General features: G+C 57.8%; 2 protein-coding genes and 1 long non-coding RNA gene across 9 annotated transcripts; 1 reads left to right on the top strand and 2 right to left on the bottom strand.

Annotated features, from left to right (window-relative positions):
• Positions 1-212: 212 nt before the first annotated feature.
• On the bottom strand, positions 213-2,760 carry LOC115614513. Its single transcript, XR_003993745.1, has 4 exons — positions 2,678-2,760; positions 2,162-2,219; positions 1,770-1,901; positions 213-429 (listed from the first exon to the last, which is right to left on the bottom strand). It is a non-coding gene; the product is annotated as an uncharacterized LOC115614513 (long non-coding RNA).
• Positions 2,761-3,162: 402 nt separating this feature from the next.
• Positions 3,163-11,208, top strand: LHX5 (LIM homeobox 5). The gene is made up of 5 exons (XM_030501492.1): positions 3,163-3,615; positions 5,314-5,537; positions 6,621-6,898; positions 8,181-8,346; positions 10,004-11,208. Exons 1-5 carry the CDS (start codon positions 3,443-3,445, stop codon positions 10,369-10,371), a joined length of 1,209 nt encoding a protein of 402 aa, XP_030357352.1. The 5' UTR covers positions 3,163-3,442; the 3' UTR covers positions 10,372-11,208.
• A 4,246-nt stretch (positions 11,209-15,454) lies between these two features.
• SDSL (serine dehydratase like) lies at positions 15,455-17,808 on the bottom strand. Of its 7 annotated transcripts, none has more exons than XM_030501486.1 (8): positions 17,729-17,808; positions 17,206-17,395; positions 17,075-17,114; positions 16,853-16,992; positions 16,513-16,601; positions 16,196-16,423; positions 15,971-16,095; positions 15,455-15,876 (listed from the first exon to the last, which is right to left on the bottom strand). In XM_030501486.1, the coding sequence occupies exons 1-8, from the start codon at positions 17,731-17,733 to the stop codon at positions 15,683-15,685; spliced, it is 1,011 nt and encodes a 336-aa protein (XP_030357346.1). In that variant the 5' UTR covers positions 17,734-17,808; the 3' UTR covers positions 15,455-15,682. The 7 variants fall into 7 exon arrangements, with proteins under 7 accessions (XP_030357346.1, XP_030357348.1, XP_030357350.1 ...); XM_030501488.1 differs by having other exon boundaries at positions 17,709-17,805; XM_030501490.1 differs by having other exon boundaries at positions 17,206-17,408; positions 17,716-17,805.
• Between the last annotated feature and the right edge of the window lie 409 nt (positions 17,809-18,217).

The following is an 18,217-nucleotide window of genomic DNA, read 5'->3' as shown; positions in this document are numbered from 1 at the left end:
GCGGTGCGGAACCGCTGCCTCCCACCGCGCCCAGCCTCGGCTTCCGCGGGCCGGGCAAAGCCGCGGAGCTCGGCCCCGCTCCGCGCTCCTCCGCGTTTGCTCCGCGCTTCCCGGCGGGACCGCTGCGTACAACCAAAAAGAGTTGGAGATATCAACCCAAGTCGCCGGCGGAGCATCCTAACAGATAGATAATTAATTACAAAACACAGGGGGAATATGCAAACCGCGTATTACAAATTCTACAGGGCTTAACTGATTGGAAACAGATTATTATCTTGTTTGTCTTTTGTCTGTTTCACTTATCCCTCTGCCGTCTGCTGGGTTGTAAGTTGATACACTTTATTCTTGAAAGGGGCTTTTTCTTTTTTTTTAATACAGTAAATTCCATCAACATCTCGTATAAGCGACGCTGCTTCTCCCTGCGTTGCCCTGTTAAAAAACAATAGGTTTATTAGTTACATATAGGCGGGTATGATGAGGCCTGAATTACCGGCTGCTATCGTAGGCAATGTGGCTGATGGGCTCGGGGTTGGGGGGGGTTACTTGGGGGTTTGGATTTTCTCCCCCTGCTCGGCTTTATTTATTCTTTTACTTCCAAACGAAAAAGGGCGCTGAGCGCGGCAGCGGGGAGCGGGACCCCGCGGCATCGCCTCCCCAATCCTGCCCCGTAGGGGACAGCGGGGAGGGAGGGCCCGGCTGCCGGTACTGGCGAACCGGCCCGACGGGGAAGGAACCAGCCGGTAGCGAGGGCCGCGGGACCGGGCCGTGCGGGTGTGCGCGGGGACAAGAACCTCATCTGTACATGATCCATACGGTTATCCACCAGGAGCCCGTTACGGCGCGGCCCCGTGCGCCGCTCCCGGCCCCGCCGTCGGGGCTGCCCGAGCCGCACCGGCGGCTGCGGTTCTCCGCGGGTATGAAAAACCTGCGGCGGCTGCGAGCGGGGCAGCATCGCCGGGACCCCCGCTACCCCCCGGTACTACCGGACCCTCTCGGAGCCTTCCCCGAAACCCGGGGTCCGCAGCGGGCAGGGCCCCGCTCCGCGGCTCCAGAATCCCCCCGAACTCTGCCCAGCAAACTTGGGCAGAGCCGCGGCGTGAGCGCGGCCGCGATCGGCCGCCGGTCCGGTCCCTCTTCCTCCCTTCGCCGTTCCTGCCCGTTTCTCCCCTTTTCAATTCGCTCGCCGCCTGTTTTATTTCTTTCCTTCTCTCTTCCCTTTCTTTTTTTCCCTCCTGCCTTTGTTTTCTTTCCTTCCCTTTCCCTCCTCTTCCTCGCTCGCTCTCTCTGGTTCTTTTCTTTCACGCTTTGATTTTTCGCTTCCTTTCTTTTCCGTTCTCGCCGTCACTTCTTTCTATTTATTTTCCCCGTTCATTTTTCCTCTTCCTCTCCCCCCCCCCTTAATTTCCGCCTTCTTTTTTACCTTCTTCATTTTCATTTGTTTATTCTTTCGTTCATTTATCTCTTTTCTTCTTGCCTTTTTCTTTCTCTTATTTTTTCTTCGTTTTCATTCCGTTTTTCCTTCTGTCTCTCCTTCTTTCCTTCCTTTTTTTTTTTCGTTTTCTTTCATTTGTTTTTCTTCACTCTCTCTTTTTCTCTCTTTTTCTTTCTCCTCTTCTTTTTTAAAATTATGAATTTCTTTTTAGACACGTTCTCTCTTCCTTCTCTATTTTTCTCTCCTTATTTCCCTTTTCTTTCTATAGCTTTTCCCCCTACCCTCTTCTCTCTGCACTTTCATATTTCGATTCTCGCTCTTTCCACACACCCCCTACCTGAAGGCACACACAAAACCTCCACCACTTCCCCGCCGATTTCCTTGTACCGCGGGGGGTGGGTTTTCTTTTTTTCTCTTCTTTTTCTTCTTTTTGCCGCTACCCGACACGTTTCCGTGGGATGCTCCGCGGCTGCCGGGCCGGAGCGGGGGAAAAACAACAGGCAAAATTAGAGATTTAGGTATTTCGGCAGCAGGAACGGAAGGGAAGGGGAGGGCCGGCCTTCACCTGCCCCGCTGCCCTCCTCCTCCTCTTCCCGCGACCCCTAGGGCAGCCCTGTTTCCTCCCCGAACCCCGGGGAGCTGGAGGGAGAAGCGGCCGCGCTACCCCGCGCACCGGCCCCACCGCTCGGGGAGAACCCCCACAACCCTCCTCCGCATCCCCCCCAAAACCATTGTGCCGGCTCCAGTCTTTCTCTCCGTCTCCTCCGGCACCATCGCTGCGTCGCACCTGGAATTAAGGAGAAACAACGGTGTCGGAGGGGGCAGCGCCCGCCTCACCCCCCCCCCCCCCCCCAGGGGTCGCCAGCGACTTACGCGGAGCGCGGAAGGCCCGTGGGACAAAGGCTGAAGGGGACGGTTGTTGTTGGGGGGGGGTGTGCGCATACCTCAGCGCAGCGGGCAGCCGGGGCAACTTTTCATCCTGTCACGCTGCGCGGAGTAGCCGCCTCCCCCCCAAATCCACCCTCCTCCCTCTTTTCCCCGCTTGTTGCTCTTCCAAAACCAACCTTGAACTAAAATCATAATAAAAGACTAGATCAAGCCCCAAACCTGGTGCTGCTCTGCCCCGGGACCCCCCAACACCCCACAGAACCCTCTTTTAAAGGAAAGGAAGCAAAGGAAAAGGGGTTTTTGGGGGGAAGCATGGTTCGCGGGGGGCCCCCCCGGCCCAGCCAGGTGCGTACTCACTTGCCGGCCCAGGTACAACCACCCTCAACAATAGAGGCGCGTTGTTTTTTTCCCTCTGTGCCAAGCACAAGGCTGGAGCCAATTTAGATATGCTATAAATTAAGAGGTTGCCATGGTGACCGCGCTCCCATTGGCCGCCGCCGGGGCGACGCGGGCCCCGACGTCACCGAATCTGAATAAGGATGCGCGAATTACTAAGGCGGGGGACAAAGCTGGCGATGGGGACAGCATGAGAGTGGCGGCGGCGGAGCTCAGCGAGGCACCGGGGCTGCCGGCTGCAGGGGGGGGGTTCATGCACCCCTCCCGCCGCGCCCGCTGCAGCAGAGCCCGCCACCAGCGCGGCCGCCGCTCCGCCGGCTCCCGGGACGCTCCGGAAGGACCGAGGGGGGGGGTTGGGTTGGGGGGTTTATTCTAATTATTATTATTATTATTATCATTATTATTATTATTTCTCGGGGGTAGCTTGGAATTCCCCCCCCCCCATATTTTTTTTTTTTTTGGGTTTTTTTTTTTTTTTTTATTTTTAAGGGGGCTCATCGTTTTTTCCCTCCCGCCGCCGATGCTCCGGAGAGAAGAAGGGGAAGAACTTGACAGCCGCCTCGCTGCCCTCCCCTAAATCTTTTCATTATCCCCTCTTCTATTTTTATATGATTTGACCATTATCAATTTTTTTCCTGCATTTTTAAGCCGCCGCCGTGTGCCGGCGCGGGATTTTTTTTTTCCTTTTTCCTTCTCGTTTGCGCGTCTCCATCCCCGGCGGAGGTTATGATGGTGCATTGTGCGGGCTGCGAGAGGCCGATTTTGGACCGGTTCCTGCTGAACGTCTTGGACAGGGCATGGCACATCAAATGCGTCCAGTGCTGCGAGTGCAAGTGCAACCTCACCGAGAAATGCTTCTCCAGGGAAGGCAAACTCTACTGCAAAAATGACTTTTTCAGGTGAGAATCCTCCCCCTTCCCCGTTACATCCCACCCCACCGAAGGGTGCGGAGGTTCTCACCGTGTCCGGCCTCCCGGGGGGCTCCCCCGGAGCTTTGCGGGGGGCTCCCCCCATCCCCGCCCATCGCTCTCCGCCGGGGACCCACACCGAGCCCGCTCCGGCGGGGGATGCTCAGGGGGGGCTGCCCTACGGCCGCTGCTGCAGCCGGAGGTGGGGGGTGGCGAGGCCGTGCCCCCCCCTTCAAGTCTCCCCATGACCTTGCCTCCACCAGCACCGGGCCCCGCTCCGCCGGTGTTTCTGCCCGCCCCGTCGCGGCCAGGCCCCGGTGGGCATCGCGGCGGCGGCCGTGGCGTGTGTCCTCCCCCTTCCGGGGCCCGGCGCCCCTCGCCCCGCTCCCGGGACCGCAGGCCCCGGTGAAACCGGTGGCCAAAATCCTCCCCCCCCACCTTTACCGGTCCTTAAACGCCCCTAATGACTGCGATAAGGTTCCCCTGAGGAAATTAGGGGCCGGGGTGGGAAGGGGGGGCGATGACTTATGACTCCTAATGCTCCCACTACATCAACGTCACGGGGAGCAGCGAGGGAGGCAGAAGTTGTGCCACGACCCGAGGGAAAAAAGGGGGGGACCCTGCGTAAGCCCCCCCCACACACAGGGCCTGGCAGCCCCCGGGCACCAGCCAGCAGCGGCCCCGCGCGTGGGTTTGGGGGGCCCTATTTTTGTGGGTGGGGGTTTTATTGTTTGTTTTGGGGGTTGGGGGTTGTGTTGGGTTTTATTTTATTTTTGTTTTTTGTTTTGCTTTTTTGTTTGTTTTGGGTTTTTTTCGGGGGGTTTTGGGGGGGTTTTGGGGGGTTTTTGGTTTTGTTTTTATTTGTTTCCATTGGTTGGGATTTTTTTTGTTTGTTTGTTGTTGGTTTTGTTTTTTGTTTGATTTTTGGGGTTTTGGTTTTTGGGGTTTTTTGTTTGTGGTGTTTTATCTTCGGTTGGTTGGTTTGGGGGTTGTTTTTGTGGGGTTTTTGTGGGGTTGTTTTGTTGGGTTTTTTTTCCTCTGGGAATCGTTTCCAGCCCATTCGAATTCCCTGGAATTTATTTTCTTTTTTAAAAAAAGCATCTCCTGGAGAAAAAATAAAACCAAAAAAAAACCAAACCCCAAAACAAACCAACAAACCCCTCTGTGCCTCCAGCCAAGGGAACGAAAACTGGAGCTTTCCAAAGCGCCATTCCCGACCAAGGAAAAATCCCCCCCGGGAGAACGGGACGGCGCCGGGCGTCCGGGGCACTTCGGGGAGCGGAGCTGCCTCCGCCGCCGCCCGTTGTTGTTCGGTTCTGGGGGCGCGGTATCCCCGGCACCCGCCGGGGGATACCGCACTCCATTTTCCCGTCTCTCCGGCCGCCACCGTCCCCGTTTCTTCACGGCGATTTTCAGGCCGGCACCTGAAACCTCCCGTTTCCCTGCCGGCGTCACCGGTTGGAACGAAATCCGCACCCCCCGCTCTGCGGGATGAAGGCTCCCTCCTCATCCTCCCCCCCCAAAAGGGACAGGGGTGATGGTGGGGAGCGAATCGCCTGGTCCCCTAAATCTCCCAGCGGGAGATGCTGTAGGATTTGCCTCCCGCGGTGGGATTTGGAGCGGGGGGGTCGGTATAAAGGCCCCATCGCCGCCAGGGCTCCCAGCTCTCGCTTTTCTCCCCTTCCCCAGGAGGTTTGGTACCAAATGCGCCGGCTGCTCCCAGGGCATCTCCCCCAGCGACCTCGTCCGGAAAGCGCGGAATAAAGTCTTTCACCTGAACTGTTTCACCTGCATGGTCTGCAACAAGCAGCTCTCCACGGGCGAGGAACTCTATATCATAGACGAAAACAAATTTGTTTGCAAAGAGGATTATTTGAACTCTCCCAGTTTGAAGGAAGGAAGCCTCAACTCAGGTACGAGCGGCCCGGCCCGCCACACCGCCCGGGCACCGGCAGGACCGGCCGGGACCCCCCGGAGGTTTGGCTTTGGGGGGGTGAGGAGCTGCACCCCGCAGCCAGCCCGATCCCCGTCGTTAATCCGCTGGGAGAGGGAGGGATTTGGGGTGAAAGCCTTCAATCCGGGTGGAAGCCTCTGCGATCGCACCCCCCGCGGGATGCGGACGCTCATGGGACAAGCGGCGGCCGAGGTGCAGCCCCGCAGCATCGCTCCCCTTCCCCCGGCTCCTGCCCCCGGCGGTGCGGAACCAGGACCACCCCCCCCGGCCTAGCCTGGGACACCCCCCCCAATCCACGGAGCATCCCCCTGCGAGTGTGCCCGGTCTCCCCGCGCCGCGGGCCTGATCCTTCGCCTCCTTTCAACCCAGAGGCAAAGCTCCCATTTGACTTCCTTGGAAGCTGTCTCTGCGTCAGGACAGCAGGATCAGGCCCACTCCCGCTGTCCCAGCCATGCCGGGCGCCTGTGCTCACCCCCTTCCGTGGGCTCTCTCTCCGTCCAGCACCCGGGGCCGGATCCTGCCACGTCAGTCAGTGGGGCCGCTGCTGTGAGCGAGGCGAGTAGAGCATGGCCTTGGGGGGTGCTGGCATCAGGGACCCCGGGAGGAAGGGTGGCTGCGTGGGGGGGGTGAGCCAGGCTTAAGGCAGCGACTGGGGGACCCCCACATCCCCAAACCCCGAGAGGGACCGGCCGCATTTTTCCCAGCGGCGCCTCCCGGTGTGAAAAGCGCAGGCGGGGGAAAAGGGGGAGCGTGGGGGCTTGGGCGATCGCCCCCTCCTCGGCTGCCCCTGGCCAGCACGACATGGTGCACAGGGCCCGATCGGTCACAGTTTACCTGGAGCTCTGTGTGATGTTGGGGGGGTGATGCTCTCGGGGTTCCAGGGGGGCAGAGGCGATCTGCACCCCTTGCTGCTCTCCAGCACCCCCCAATCCCTCTCCTGGAAAGCAGCCGGGCTGGGGAGGGCAGAGGAGAAGGGGGGTCGATGTCTCCCCTAAGTCATCCGCCCCCCCCCCCCCCTTTCCTCTCTGGGTCTCCTTTACAGTGTCCTCATGTACAGACAGGAGTTTGTCCCCGGATCTCCAGGACCCCATGCAGGACGACACGAAGGAGACGGACAACTCGACCTCCTCGGACAAGGAAACCACCAACAACGAGAACGAGGAGCAGAACTCGGGCACCAAGCGGAGGGGGCCCCGCACCACCATTAAAGCCAAGCAGCTGGAGACCCTCAAAGCTGCCTTCGCCGCCACCCCCAAACCCACCCGCCACATCCGAGAGCAGCTGGCCCAGGAGACCGGCCTCAACATGAGAGTCATCCAGGTAGGGCAGCCCCAGCGCATGGCCCCACAGCGTGATGTTGCCACGCTGGCTGGTGGCATCATTCCCACCACAGAACGAGGTTCCTCTGACATCAATGCTTCAAGTCCATTTCCTTTCATGGCAGGGAAAAAACTCGCATGGGGAGGGAACGAAAAGGGGTGCTGTAGGAGCCCTGATAGCTCAAGGCCGTCAAGGTCTCCCCCAGGTGCAGGGAAGGGGTTAGGACACTGAGGCTGATCCCACAAGCTCTGGGAAATGGGGTCAGGCAAATCTCATCCATCTCCGGACAGCGTCACACCTCTGCTCCCACCCCACGCTCCCGTGGGATAGCGGGGATCCCCCATTCTGTGCTATAATGCACCGACCCCATGGGGAGAGATGAAAACCGGTCCCGAAACATAAGCCAGTCTGAGGCCTCGCCATCAGGATTCTCCAGCGTGCCCAGGAGATGGATGTTCCAGCCTTGGGAAAGCAAGGATAAGCCATTGCGCTCTGCAAGCAGCCCGGCACTTTCTTAATGCACTGCCCCCGTGAAGAAAATCCCTGCGGAAATATAGGGATTAATGGGCTTTAATAAAGGCGTTAATAGGGGAGGACTCTCCGGTTTTGCCGGTAGCGGAGCTGCCATTCCCGGCTCCCAGCAGAGGGAAGCAGGAGAAGGGCGCCGGAGGAGCGCGATGTGCTCGTTCCCCTGAGCTGCCCTATCCCGGAGGACACGGAGGGGAGAGGGGCCATAATCCAGACACCCCACCGGGCTGGTAGCCTGTGCCGTGGATGAGACGATGCCCCGTAGAGAGGCGGCTGCATCTTCCCCTTCCCTTTTATCTCCGTTCTCACCGACCGGCTTTTCCTCCCGCTCCCTGCCCCCTGCAGCAGGTCTCATCTCCCTGCAACCTGCTTTCTGCCACGATCCAGAGTTCCTCCCAACCTTTTCCTGCTCTCTTTTCCTCCTTTTTTCTTCCTACTCGTAAAGGAAAATTCTCCCTCTTGTATTTTCTGGCTGCTTTCTCCCTTGCAGACACAGATTGGCTGAGGATGCTCACAGGGGGATGCAGCCTTGTTATTTGGGGGGGATGTGTGTACCCCCGTACATGTTTTGAGGCTACTGGCAGCAGGAGGGGTGGGTTGTCGTTAAAAACCACCCAGAGATGGGAAAACCCAGGCGGGTGCAAGATTTCCATCCCTTTCTCCAGCCATCCCTAGCCAAACTTTGGGGGAGGAGGGGGTGGTGTGTCCGTGGTACCCCCATTCCCGTCGGATACTGACGCTGGCCCTGCCGCAGGTCTGGTTCCAGAACCGTCGGTCCAAGGAGCGCCGGATGAAGCAGCTGAGCGCGCTGGGCGCCCGCCGGCATGCCTTCTTCCGCAGCCCGCGCAGGATGCGGCCCCTCGGCGGCCGCCTCGACGAGTCCGAGATGCTCGGCTCGACGCCCTACACGTACTACGGAGGTGAGGGACCGCTGGCGGGGGCCCTGCCCCGTGTCGCCCCCGCTCTTTCCCTCTTTCTTTCCCTTTGTTCCTCGCTTATCCCGCTGCTCCGAGGGGGAACGCGGCCGCCGCAGCATCCCGGCTTTTCCCGTGCACACCCCTCGCACACACGCGTGCTCACGTCCATGCACACGCTCCCCACCGTATGCACACACACGTCCACGCAGGCTCGCACCCACGCCCATCCCCCGGGCCTTGCGGCGGCCCCTCTCCCCGAACAAAGCCCCAGCTGCGGGGCTTTTGTGCCCCTTTCAGGCCGCATTTGTTCCAATTACCTCCCGGGCCCGCAGCATATGGAAGGTCACTGCCGCCGGGCCGGCCTCCCCCGCGGCCCCGACGGGAAGGGACGGGATGGGCTCAGCGGGGCGGCCCCGCCGCCTCCCCTCTTCCCCCGCTCCGTGCAGAGCCCCCCCGAAGCCGCATTTTCAAAGCCTCCCCTCCTACGAGGGGCTTTCCGCGCACCCCTTGCTGCCCTGCAGTTAGTTTCTAGATCTCTTCCAGGCTGCTAAATACATATATATATAAAATTGCCCCATATATATATTTTACCATATTTTATTTATATAGATTTTTCCACATCATATATATATTTTCCCCATTCCCTTATATATATGTTTTTTTCCCCATTCCATTTATATATATTTTTCACAATTCCCTTTATGCATATCTTTTCCGCTTTCCCTAATACATATATTTTTTCCTCATTCCCTTATATATTTTCCCCATTCCCTTATATATATGTTTTCCCCATTCCCTTTACATATTTATTTTCCCCATTCTCCTTACATATTTATTTTCCCCATTCCCCTTATACATACCTTTTCCCTCTTCCCTTTTATGTTTTTCCCCGTTCCTTTATACATATACATATTTTTCCCCGTCCCCTATATATTTATTTTCCCCATTCCCTTTATACATCTTTTCCCTGTTCCTTTATACATATGTTTTTCGCCCTTCCCTTTATACATATCTTTTCCCTCATCCCTTATATAAATATATATGTATATGTTTACCCATTCCTAGAATCCTACAATCAACTAGGTAGAAAAAGACTTTTAAGATCATCAAGTCCAACCATTACCCCAGGACTGCCAAGACCACTATTAAACCATATCACCGAGGGCCGTGTCCCTCTATACATATCTTTTCCCCATTCGCTTTATACATACATTTCCCCCTTCCCATACATATATATACGTTTTTCCCCATTCCCTTATATATATGTCTTTTCTCCCTTCCCTTTATATACATATGTATGTTATTTAATGCATTAACTAAGCATTAAATTGAGCCATCCTCCCTCCGAGCTGCCCCTGCCCTGGCTCCTTGCCCTCCTATATCCCCTTCCTCTCCCCAGGCCAGGCAGGGAGAGCATGGTGAGCGCTGCAGCCCTTAGGACGGGCTTATTTCTCCCTTAGGTTGAGCTCAAATTTGCAGTTGGGTCTTTGAGCCCCACGCTCCAGGAGCCAGCAGAATATTTCGGCATGGGTGGTTATGCTGGTCCAGATCACACTTGTGCCCAATGGGGAGGACAGGATTGGGAATGGGGCGCAGTGGGATTTGGGGAGGTTTTCATCCCTGGGGGACCAGCTCCATCCTTTTCCCTCCCTTCCCACAGATTACCAAGGTGACTACTACGGACCGGGAGGCAACTATGACTTTTTCCCCCACGGGCCGCCCTCCCAAGCCCAGTCCCCGGCCGACTCCAGCTACCTTCAGAACTCAGGACCCGGCTCCACACCCCTGGGACCCTTGGAGCCCCCCTTAAGCGGACACCACTCCTCAGAAAACCAAAGGTACACGGATATGATCTCGCATCCCGACACCCCCAGCCCCGAGCCGGGGATGACCGGCTCGCTGCACCCCATCCCAGGGGAGGTCTTCAGCGGGGGGCCCAGCCCACCCTTCTCCATGTCCAGCAATAGCGGCTACAGCGGGGCCCTCTCGCACCCCAACCCGGAGCTCAGCGAGGCAGCGGTGTGGTAGGCCTGGTGTGGGCACGTGTGTGTGTGGGGAGGGGGAAAACACCCCCGTGTTCCCCCACCCCACGCGTGTCCCCCCCCACCCCACGGATAAAGACCCCCCCTCCGATGCCAAAACGCATCCCTGCATCCCTTCCATCACCGCAGATCCCCCCCTCCATATGGGACCTTGGGGCCACCCCACTACCTCCCCCTCCCGGCACCTTCCCCCCAGCACTGGGGGGGGGATAAGGAATGGTGCCCAGCCCTGAAGACTCACCCCCCTCGTTGGCAGCGGGACCCCCGCCTCTCGGACCAAAGCTGAACTCACCTGGACACAGGTCCCACCGCCCCGGTGGCTCCTGGGGAGAGGGGGGGGCTTGGCAGGGCTCCCCCCTGCTCATTAACATCCTTTTTAATTATCCCCTACCACATCATAACAGGGGGGAAATGGGGAATAGCAGGAATAAACCCCCAGCCCCTTCCCTGCCCTTGTTTTTCGTTGTTCGCATTTCATCCCCAAGGAGAAGGTGGGTTTGGACCCGGTCTTTGGTTTAGAGGGGGTGTGGAGGGGGGTGTCCAGGGCTGCCCCAGTGACTGGCTGAGATTGGGCTCCCACACGGTGGCAAAGACACCAGAAAGAGGCAAAAAATACCCAATAACAGGAAGCGAACCAACACAATAACCAGGAAAAAAAACCAGGACAAACCCAACCCAAGCACCACAACAGCAGAAATCAAACCCTGAGCCTCACCACCGAGTTCCACCCCAACGATTCCCAGAGGCTCCGCCAATTTAAGGATGTATTATAGTTTTTGCTTCTAGTTTCTTTATTTTGTATAAAGGAGAAACAAATAAAGTATGTTTTTGTGTTTACTGATTATTTATTGTACTTTTAGTCATGGGAGGCTCCGAGGTTTTTCTATTCTGCAGGAGGGGAGGGGGTGGCGCCGGGGAGGGGATATAGAGGGGGAATGACAAAATAAAGAGGAAGGAGAATGGAAAAGGAAAGGGGAAAAGTTGTTTGCTGAAAGCGTCGTGGGTTTCCTGTCCCCGCTGCCTCTTGCGGAGGCTGTTAGTGTGAATGGCTCTTGTTGTTCAATGTGAATAAAAAACCTTTTAGTTACCTACTGTTCGGTCACCTGGTCCCTTTCGTTTTATTTTGTTATCACTTTATAGAAAGACAAGGCCACGGGAGATGCTGGTTGGGCTCCCCCACTGCCCCCCAGCACTGTGTGGGGTCGGGGGGAGCCACCACCATCGGTCCCCTGCATAGGATGGGTACCATGGGCACCTCTACAGGGCGATGCTGCTGTATCACCCACCTGGTACCCCAGAACCCCCACAACCCCTCGGCTCTCCAGCACTGGGGGGGGCACATTCCCCATCTCAGCACCTTCCCCACAGCAGACAGCCTGGGACACGATTGCTTTCTCCTGGGGAAGGGGGAGGTACTATATGGACACCCTGAAATCCCCCCCAAAGCAGCCCAGGGGCAGCCTCAGCCACACTGGCAGAGCATCACCATGGAATGCTGGACCCCTACAGGAATACTGGGGGGTCAGCAGGGTTGCTGGGGGACACACACCAAGGAGGGGGTCCATGAACCCCATCTGCCTCCTGGTGCAGGCAGGAGAGGGGTATATACCCCCCCAGCATCCCGATCCAGCCCCATCTCTCCTCTCTCCAGCTGTCCCTCTCTTGCTTCCTGAGATCCCAAAATAAATAAAGCCCACGACAGGCTGCAGCTCTGAACTAATATTTAAAATGCAAAATCATGGCAGAGTTTTCCCCCTCCCTTGTCTTGCAGTAAAACGATATAAACAGAATAAATTACCTTCTCTCACTAGCTTACAAGCATCCCTCTCTCCTGACCTGAATTTTAAGTCCTGGCTCGGGTGTAGCACGGAGCACTGATGATTTATGAAAAGCCAGCCACTTCTCTGCATATTTTCCTCTGTTCAGCCAAGTGGTGGAATTTATCCTTCCTATACCATTACCAGCATTAATAATGGGATGGCAAACGAGCCAGGCTGAACCCTGAGGAGTCCCAGAGCCAAGACCATCACAAGACACCTTCTCCCCTTTTAACAAGTGGGGAAAGTGAGGCAGGATTGAAGCTGGGCACTCCCTTCTGCTCCAGTCCTTCCAGGTTGTTGTTGTTATCAGGTAATGGGTGCTTGTTATAAGGGTGGGGCACTGTGTTCTTAAATAACTCCTTTCCAGGATCAGTTTGAGGGTTATAAACTCAAGTACAAGGTCATTCAGTGGATGAACATGCTATTTATTACGATTGCTGTTATTACTATATACAAGGCATACACTGGAGGGCTGTCAGCAGGCTGCTGGGGCATCCCATCACTGGGACCCACAGGGAACAGGCTGCAGGAGGGATTTTGGGTGCTCCTGGTGTGCTCCAAGCTGCCTCCTCCCATGCAGGAGGCTGGGGCTCAGCACCCATCCAAGCAGGGATCCACTGGCACTGAGGAGTGTTTCTGGTTGGGATCCGCAGCTCAGAGCTGGGTGCAGGAGTGAAACCTTGCCCCGCTTCAGTGGCCACCGGCTACTGCTGCCACCCTGGGCTTGCCCGTCCCAGCATCCCACCTGCGGCTGGGTACAGGCAGAAGGGACCCGATGGCTGGGGTGCCATGGAAAGGGCTGGAGCCAGGACACAGACATGGCCTTGCAGGGAGTAGCTGGGTTCAGCCCCTTAAAGGCAGCCGGGGCTGGGGTCTCCATCAGGGTCCCCACTGCAGCTGGGGTCAGGGTCCAGTATCACAGACAAGATGGGGGTCCCCATCACAGCCATGTCATAGCCAAGACAGGGATCTCCACCATAGCCACATCAGGACCAAGATGGGGATCCCCATCACAGCCACATCACAGTCAAGACAGGGATCTCCATCACAGCCACATGACAGTCAAGATGGGGATCCCCATCACAGCCACATCACGACCAAGATGGGGATTCCCATCACAGCCACATCACAACCAAGATGGGGATCCCCATCACAGCCACATCACAACCAAGACAGGGATCTCCATCACAGCCACATCACAGTCAAGATGGGGATCCCCATCACAGCCACATCACAACCAAGATGGGGATCCCCATCACAGCCACATCACAGTCAAGATGGGGATCCCCATCACAGCCACATCACAACCAAGATGGGGATCCCCATCACAGCCACATCACAGTCAAGACAGGGATCTCCACCATAGCCACATCACGACCAAGATGGGGATCCCCATCACAGCCACATCACGACCAAGATGGGGATCCCCACCACAGCCACATCACAACCAAGATGCGGATGCCAAGGGTGGCCATGCCACCCTTAGTGGGGTGTCCCCCAGATAACCTGCACCCTTATGTCCCTGCCTTGGCCCAATCCCCCCAGCTGACACCCAAATACCAAGTGCTCCCTCATCAAGGCAAAAAGGGGGCAAAGCTCCCTGTTGGGGTCACCCCAAACCCCACAGTCATGCCTGTGTCAATAACCCTCCCATGGGACCATGCTGGGGACACACTACTGTGAGCTCCCGGCTCCCCCCAGCCCCAGCAGAGCATCCTCAGTCCTGGGAATAAATTCCTTTCCCATTTCCAGCCTTTGGACCAACATCAATGCTATTCTATTTTTTATTCTAACCTTTCTCCCTCTTTTGGGGGAAGGAGAAGGTCTGCAGAAGGTGGAAAATGATCAGGTTTTGGAGCCGGGACAAAAAATAGCTGGAGTAGGTTGGGCTGACTCCTTATAATTAATAGTGTGCCTCCTAATAGGATTCTCCAGCCCTCGGTGCTCCCTGGAAACACCTTTTTACATAAGATATTGCTCATTATGGAGTGGCAGAGGTTTGATTTATGGGGGTTTGGCCTCCAAGAGGCAACTGGGGAGCTGTCCTGAACACTGGGAGATATGGGGGGAGGCAGGGAGGGTGCTGCTGGGGGTGGGTGCCTGGCCAGGAGAAAGGGCTTCATGGGGCTGCCTGTGATCCAGGGGCCGAGCCCCCTCTGCTCCAAGGGAGGAAGGGGGATGAGAAGGGTTTTGGGGCAGGAGAAGGCTTCTCTCCCTGCCCGGCAGCACCAGGGGATGCTTGGAGCATGGTATCAGCTGGGGAACAGGGAACAGTTGGGGCAGGGAGGCCCCACCAAGACCTTAGAGCAGCTCCAGTGCCTAAAGGGGCTACAAGGAACCTGGAGAGGGGCTCTGGACAAGGGCCTGTAGGGACAGGCCAAGGGGAATGGCTTTAACCTGCCAGAGGGGAGATTGAGGTGAGCTCTGAGGCAGAAGCTCTTCCCTGTGAGGGTGCTGAGGTGCTGGCACAGGGTGCCCAGAGAAGCTGTGGCTGCCCCATCCCTGGCAGTATTCAAGGCCAGGTTGGACACACGGGCTTGGAGCAACCTGCTCTAGTGGAAGGTGTCCCTGCCCGTGGCAGGGGTTGGAGCCAGGAATGGGGGGAAGGACGAGGGAGAAATGTACTGGGGGACACAAAACCCCACAGGAGGTGCACTAGTAACAGGCTAAAAGGAAACGCAGCACTAGAGCAAGAACGGGGGAGTGCAGGAAAGCCTGGAGGAAAAGGAGGAATAGGAAAAAGAGTGGTATGGGAGGAAAGGGGGATCCTGTGGCTCCAGAATGGGGTGTACACACACACATCAGTGCACCTCGGAGCCCGCGAGTGTTAAAGACAGCCATGGAGCTCCACCAATAAATCACTGTAACAAGCGGGTCCGTTGTTCTCCTCTGACCACAGACAGAGCTGAAGGAATGGGAGAAGATTGTAATAATTAATAATCATTAGAATAATAATGCATGAAGACAGTCACAAAGTAATTAGTCAGAGAGGGAGTGCTTGCTAATTGAGATGGGGAGCTGCAGTCCAAACAGGGAGCAGGGGAGGGTTGGGAAGAGCACATCCAAGGGCCAAAGCAGGATGTGTGTACCCCAGTCCTGCCCTCGGACAGGCAGAGAGGCACAGGCAGGGCCCTGGCTCCATCCCTGCCTGCAGTGTGAGCCCTGGTTTCATCCACCCCGTGCGCCTCAGTTTCCCCAGCCTCTATAGTTGCTGTGTGCTGGGCAGGGACTGCAAGAGGAGTCGAGGAGTCCAGCTCAAGAAACAGGCTTTATTTGGGTTATTTTAAAGTCCAGGTTGGACAGAGTCTTGGGTGACATGGTCTAACGTGAGGTGTCCCTGCCCATGGCAGGGGGATTGGAACTGGATGATGTTAAGATACTTCCCAACACAAACCATTCCATGATTCCACGCTTCCGGAAGGGCAGCAAGCAGAGGATGCCACGCTGGCTCTGTCGCACCCCCCTCCTCAATGGACATCACTCCAGCCCCAGCTGGTCCTTGAGGGCGCGCAGCTGGGCGGGCTGGATGCTGCTGCCGCCGCAGACCACCACCACCACGGAGGCCAGCGGGGACCGCAGCCGCCCCTCGCGCTGCAGCTGCTGCAGCCGCCCCGTGTAGAGCAGGGCCAGGGCAGCCCCGCACGCCGGCTGCACCAGCATCCTCTCGTCCTCTGCGGGGACAAGACACCCTCAGCCACCCTGTCCCCATCGGCCACCAGCACAGCCCCAAGACCGTGGTGGCATCCCCACGGCGACCCGTCTCACCCAGGAACTGCTCCACAGCCCGCACAGCATCCACGTCCTCCACCACTTGGGAGATGACCTGGCATTCCCGGGCACACTCCAGCGCCCGCGCCGCCACTGTCTTGGCTCCCAAGCACTTGGCCACACTGGGATAGAAGGGGAGGAAAGTGGACAACATGGTCCTGAGACCCTTTATGGAGCTGGGCTGAGACCCACCAACTCATTGCGTGCACGGCACGGCCTTACCTGGTGATGTCAGGCAGGGAGACGAGCTGCCCGGCCTCCAGCGCCGCGTGGAAGCTGTGAGCCCCCCATGTCTCTGCGGCGATGATAGGGGTGTCCTGCCAGCCCACCTGCCACAAGCCAGCCACAACACCCGCCAGCAGCCCCCCACCACCCACCGCCAGCACGATGGCATCTGGTTTGGTCTCCAGGGAGTCCTTCAGCTCCTGGACCAGGCTGGAGTGTCCCTGCCTGAAGCATGAGGAGGGGAGGGAGGATGCAGCCCAGAGCATTCCGAGCATGGGGATGGGGATGGGGAGCTGAGCACTGGCAGCACTCACCACACCAAGGGATGGTCGAAGGGGTGGATGCTGACAGAGCCTTTGGTCTCCACCAGCTCCAGGGCCCTCCTGTTGGCATCATCCCATACCTGGGGGGGAGGGGGTAATGGGGTCTCAGTGGGGCCACATCCAGCCCTCACCCCCTAGAAATGGGTTCATCATCACCACAGGGCTGGGGGACACCATAAACCCACACGGGGCACTGGGTTGAGGTGGGGGGTCCCCAGGGTGACCATGTTGCAGTGGTGGGGTGTAGCTGATGCAGGAGGGGGACATCGTGGGATGGGGTTTGCCATGTGCACCACAGAGATGCTCCCCCCAGACCCCCAGTTTGAGGTACCTGGCCAGAGACCTCCACCTCTGCCCCCAGCTCCTGCAGCCTGCGCATGGTGCCAGGGCCGGTGCTGCTGGGGACCACGACGGTGATGGGCACCCCCAGCTTCTGGGCCGCATATGCTGCAGCCAGCCCTGCGTTGCCCCCTGCGGGAAACAGGGGTCAAGGAAGGGCTGGATCCCCCCCGTATTACTCACAATGTCCCCCCCCTGCTCCAGCTCCAATTACCTGAGGAACAAACGAAGTGGCTGCAGCCCTTCTTGGCAGCCTGAAAGACAGGAGAGAAAGAGAGAAGAGGATGTTTTTTCCTCCCATTCTGCCCCCTAAGGGCAGGAGCAGCACCCTGGTACGATCCTCACCTCCTGGCAGAGGTGACCGATGCCCCGGATCTTGAAGGAACCAGTCGGCTGAACGTTCTCCAGCTTCATGTAGACCTTGGTACCCGTGGCCCTGGACAGGGGCAGGCTCTCCAGGAGGGGTGATACGATGTGGAAGGGCTTCTGGCTCCTGTTCAGCTGGGCTGCCATGGCCTTGGTGGTGATGGATGCTCTGCCACGGAGAGGTGGGTGAGCCACCGGCTGCTCCCCATGGGTTCCCCCCATTCCCCACAGCCCCACTGCCCACCTTGGTTCCATATGGACCACAGGATCCCCATGGGCGGGACAAAAGCCTCCCCCAGCTCCATCCCAACCCTGGGATGCAGCTGTACTGAGCCCTGGGGCGCAGCGAAGGGTCCTCCCTGCCAGAGACCTATTACAAGTGGGGCCACCCCATCTTCCATCCCCACGCCCCCAGTGTCCCCAGATGCCCTACCAGTTCTCTGTCCCCTGACTCAAGCAGGGCCACCCCACGGTGGGATTACCCGACGTCCTGTGTCCTCACTGCATGTGCTCAGCTCCTCGCCCGCAGCCACAGCAGAGTCTGGGGACGGCAGAGGTGACGTCAGGGGGGCCGTGCCAATGTTCCCAGCTCCCCGTGTGAGCTGGCAGCAGTTAAACATTGCCCCGGCTCTTTGCTCAGAGCCAGATGGGCTTTGGCAACCTTAGAACTGGATCAATGCCGAAAGCACCCTGGCCATGGTGTGGGCATGGTGCCGGTTGCCCAGGATCAGCCAAGTCCCAGCAGCCTTCATGTGCCCAGGAGGTGGGACACTGGGAGTCCAGGAAAGTGGGGGGGGAAGAGGAGAAGCAGCTCCCAAATGACTGGCTCCTGACCCCACGGCCACAGAGGTTTCGTTTGTCCCTTGGCCAGAGCAGTCTGGAAGCCGAGGCAGCTTTGGCACAGATCAGTCCAGTCCCCATCCGTGGTGATACTATGGGGGATACCAAGGAGGGGGCACTGCACATGGGCTTGCACAGGCATGATGCAGCC

The sequence above is a fragment of the Strigops habroptila genome, chromosome 11, assembly GCF_004027225.2.
Source record: "Strigops habroptila isolate Jane chromosome 11, bStrHab1.2.pri, whole genome shotgun sequence".
Classification (NCBI taxonomy): domain Eukaryota; kingdom Metazoa; phylum Chordata; class Aves; order Psittaciformes; family Psittacidae; genus Strigops; species Strigops habroptila.
The sequence above is the reverse complement of the archived record's forward strand: the minus strand, read 5'-3'. Positions and strand labels throughout refer to the sequence as shown.

What these genes read in the sequence shown, in the direction of transcription:
- LHX5 (XM_030501492.1), top strand. Translation starts at nt 3,443, where the DNA reads ATGATGGTGCATTGTGCGGGCTGCGAGAGGCCGATTTTGGACCGGTTC. An exon ending in GGAAGGAAGCCTCAACTCAG is followed by an intron (nt 5,538 to 6,620) that starts GTACGAGCGGCC and finishes TCTCCTTTACAG; the next exon opens with TGTCCTCATGTACAGACAGG. An exon ending in GCCCTACACGTACTACGGAG is followed by an intron (nt 8,347 to 10,003) that starts GTGAGGGACCGC and finishes CCCTTCCCACAG; the next exon opens with ATTACCAAGGTGACTACTAC.
- SDSL (XM_030501484.1), bottom strand. An exon ending in TCGGTCACCTCTGCCAGGAG is followed by an intron (nt 17,115 to 17,205) that starts GTGAGGATCGTA and finishes CCTGTCTTTCAG; the next exon opens with GCTGCCAAGAAGGGCTGCAG. An exon ending in TCCCTGCCTGACATCACCAG is followed by an intron (nt 16,096 to 16,195) that starts GTAAGGCCGTGC and finishes CTTCTATCCCAG; the next exon opens with TGTGGCCAAGTGCTTGGGAG.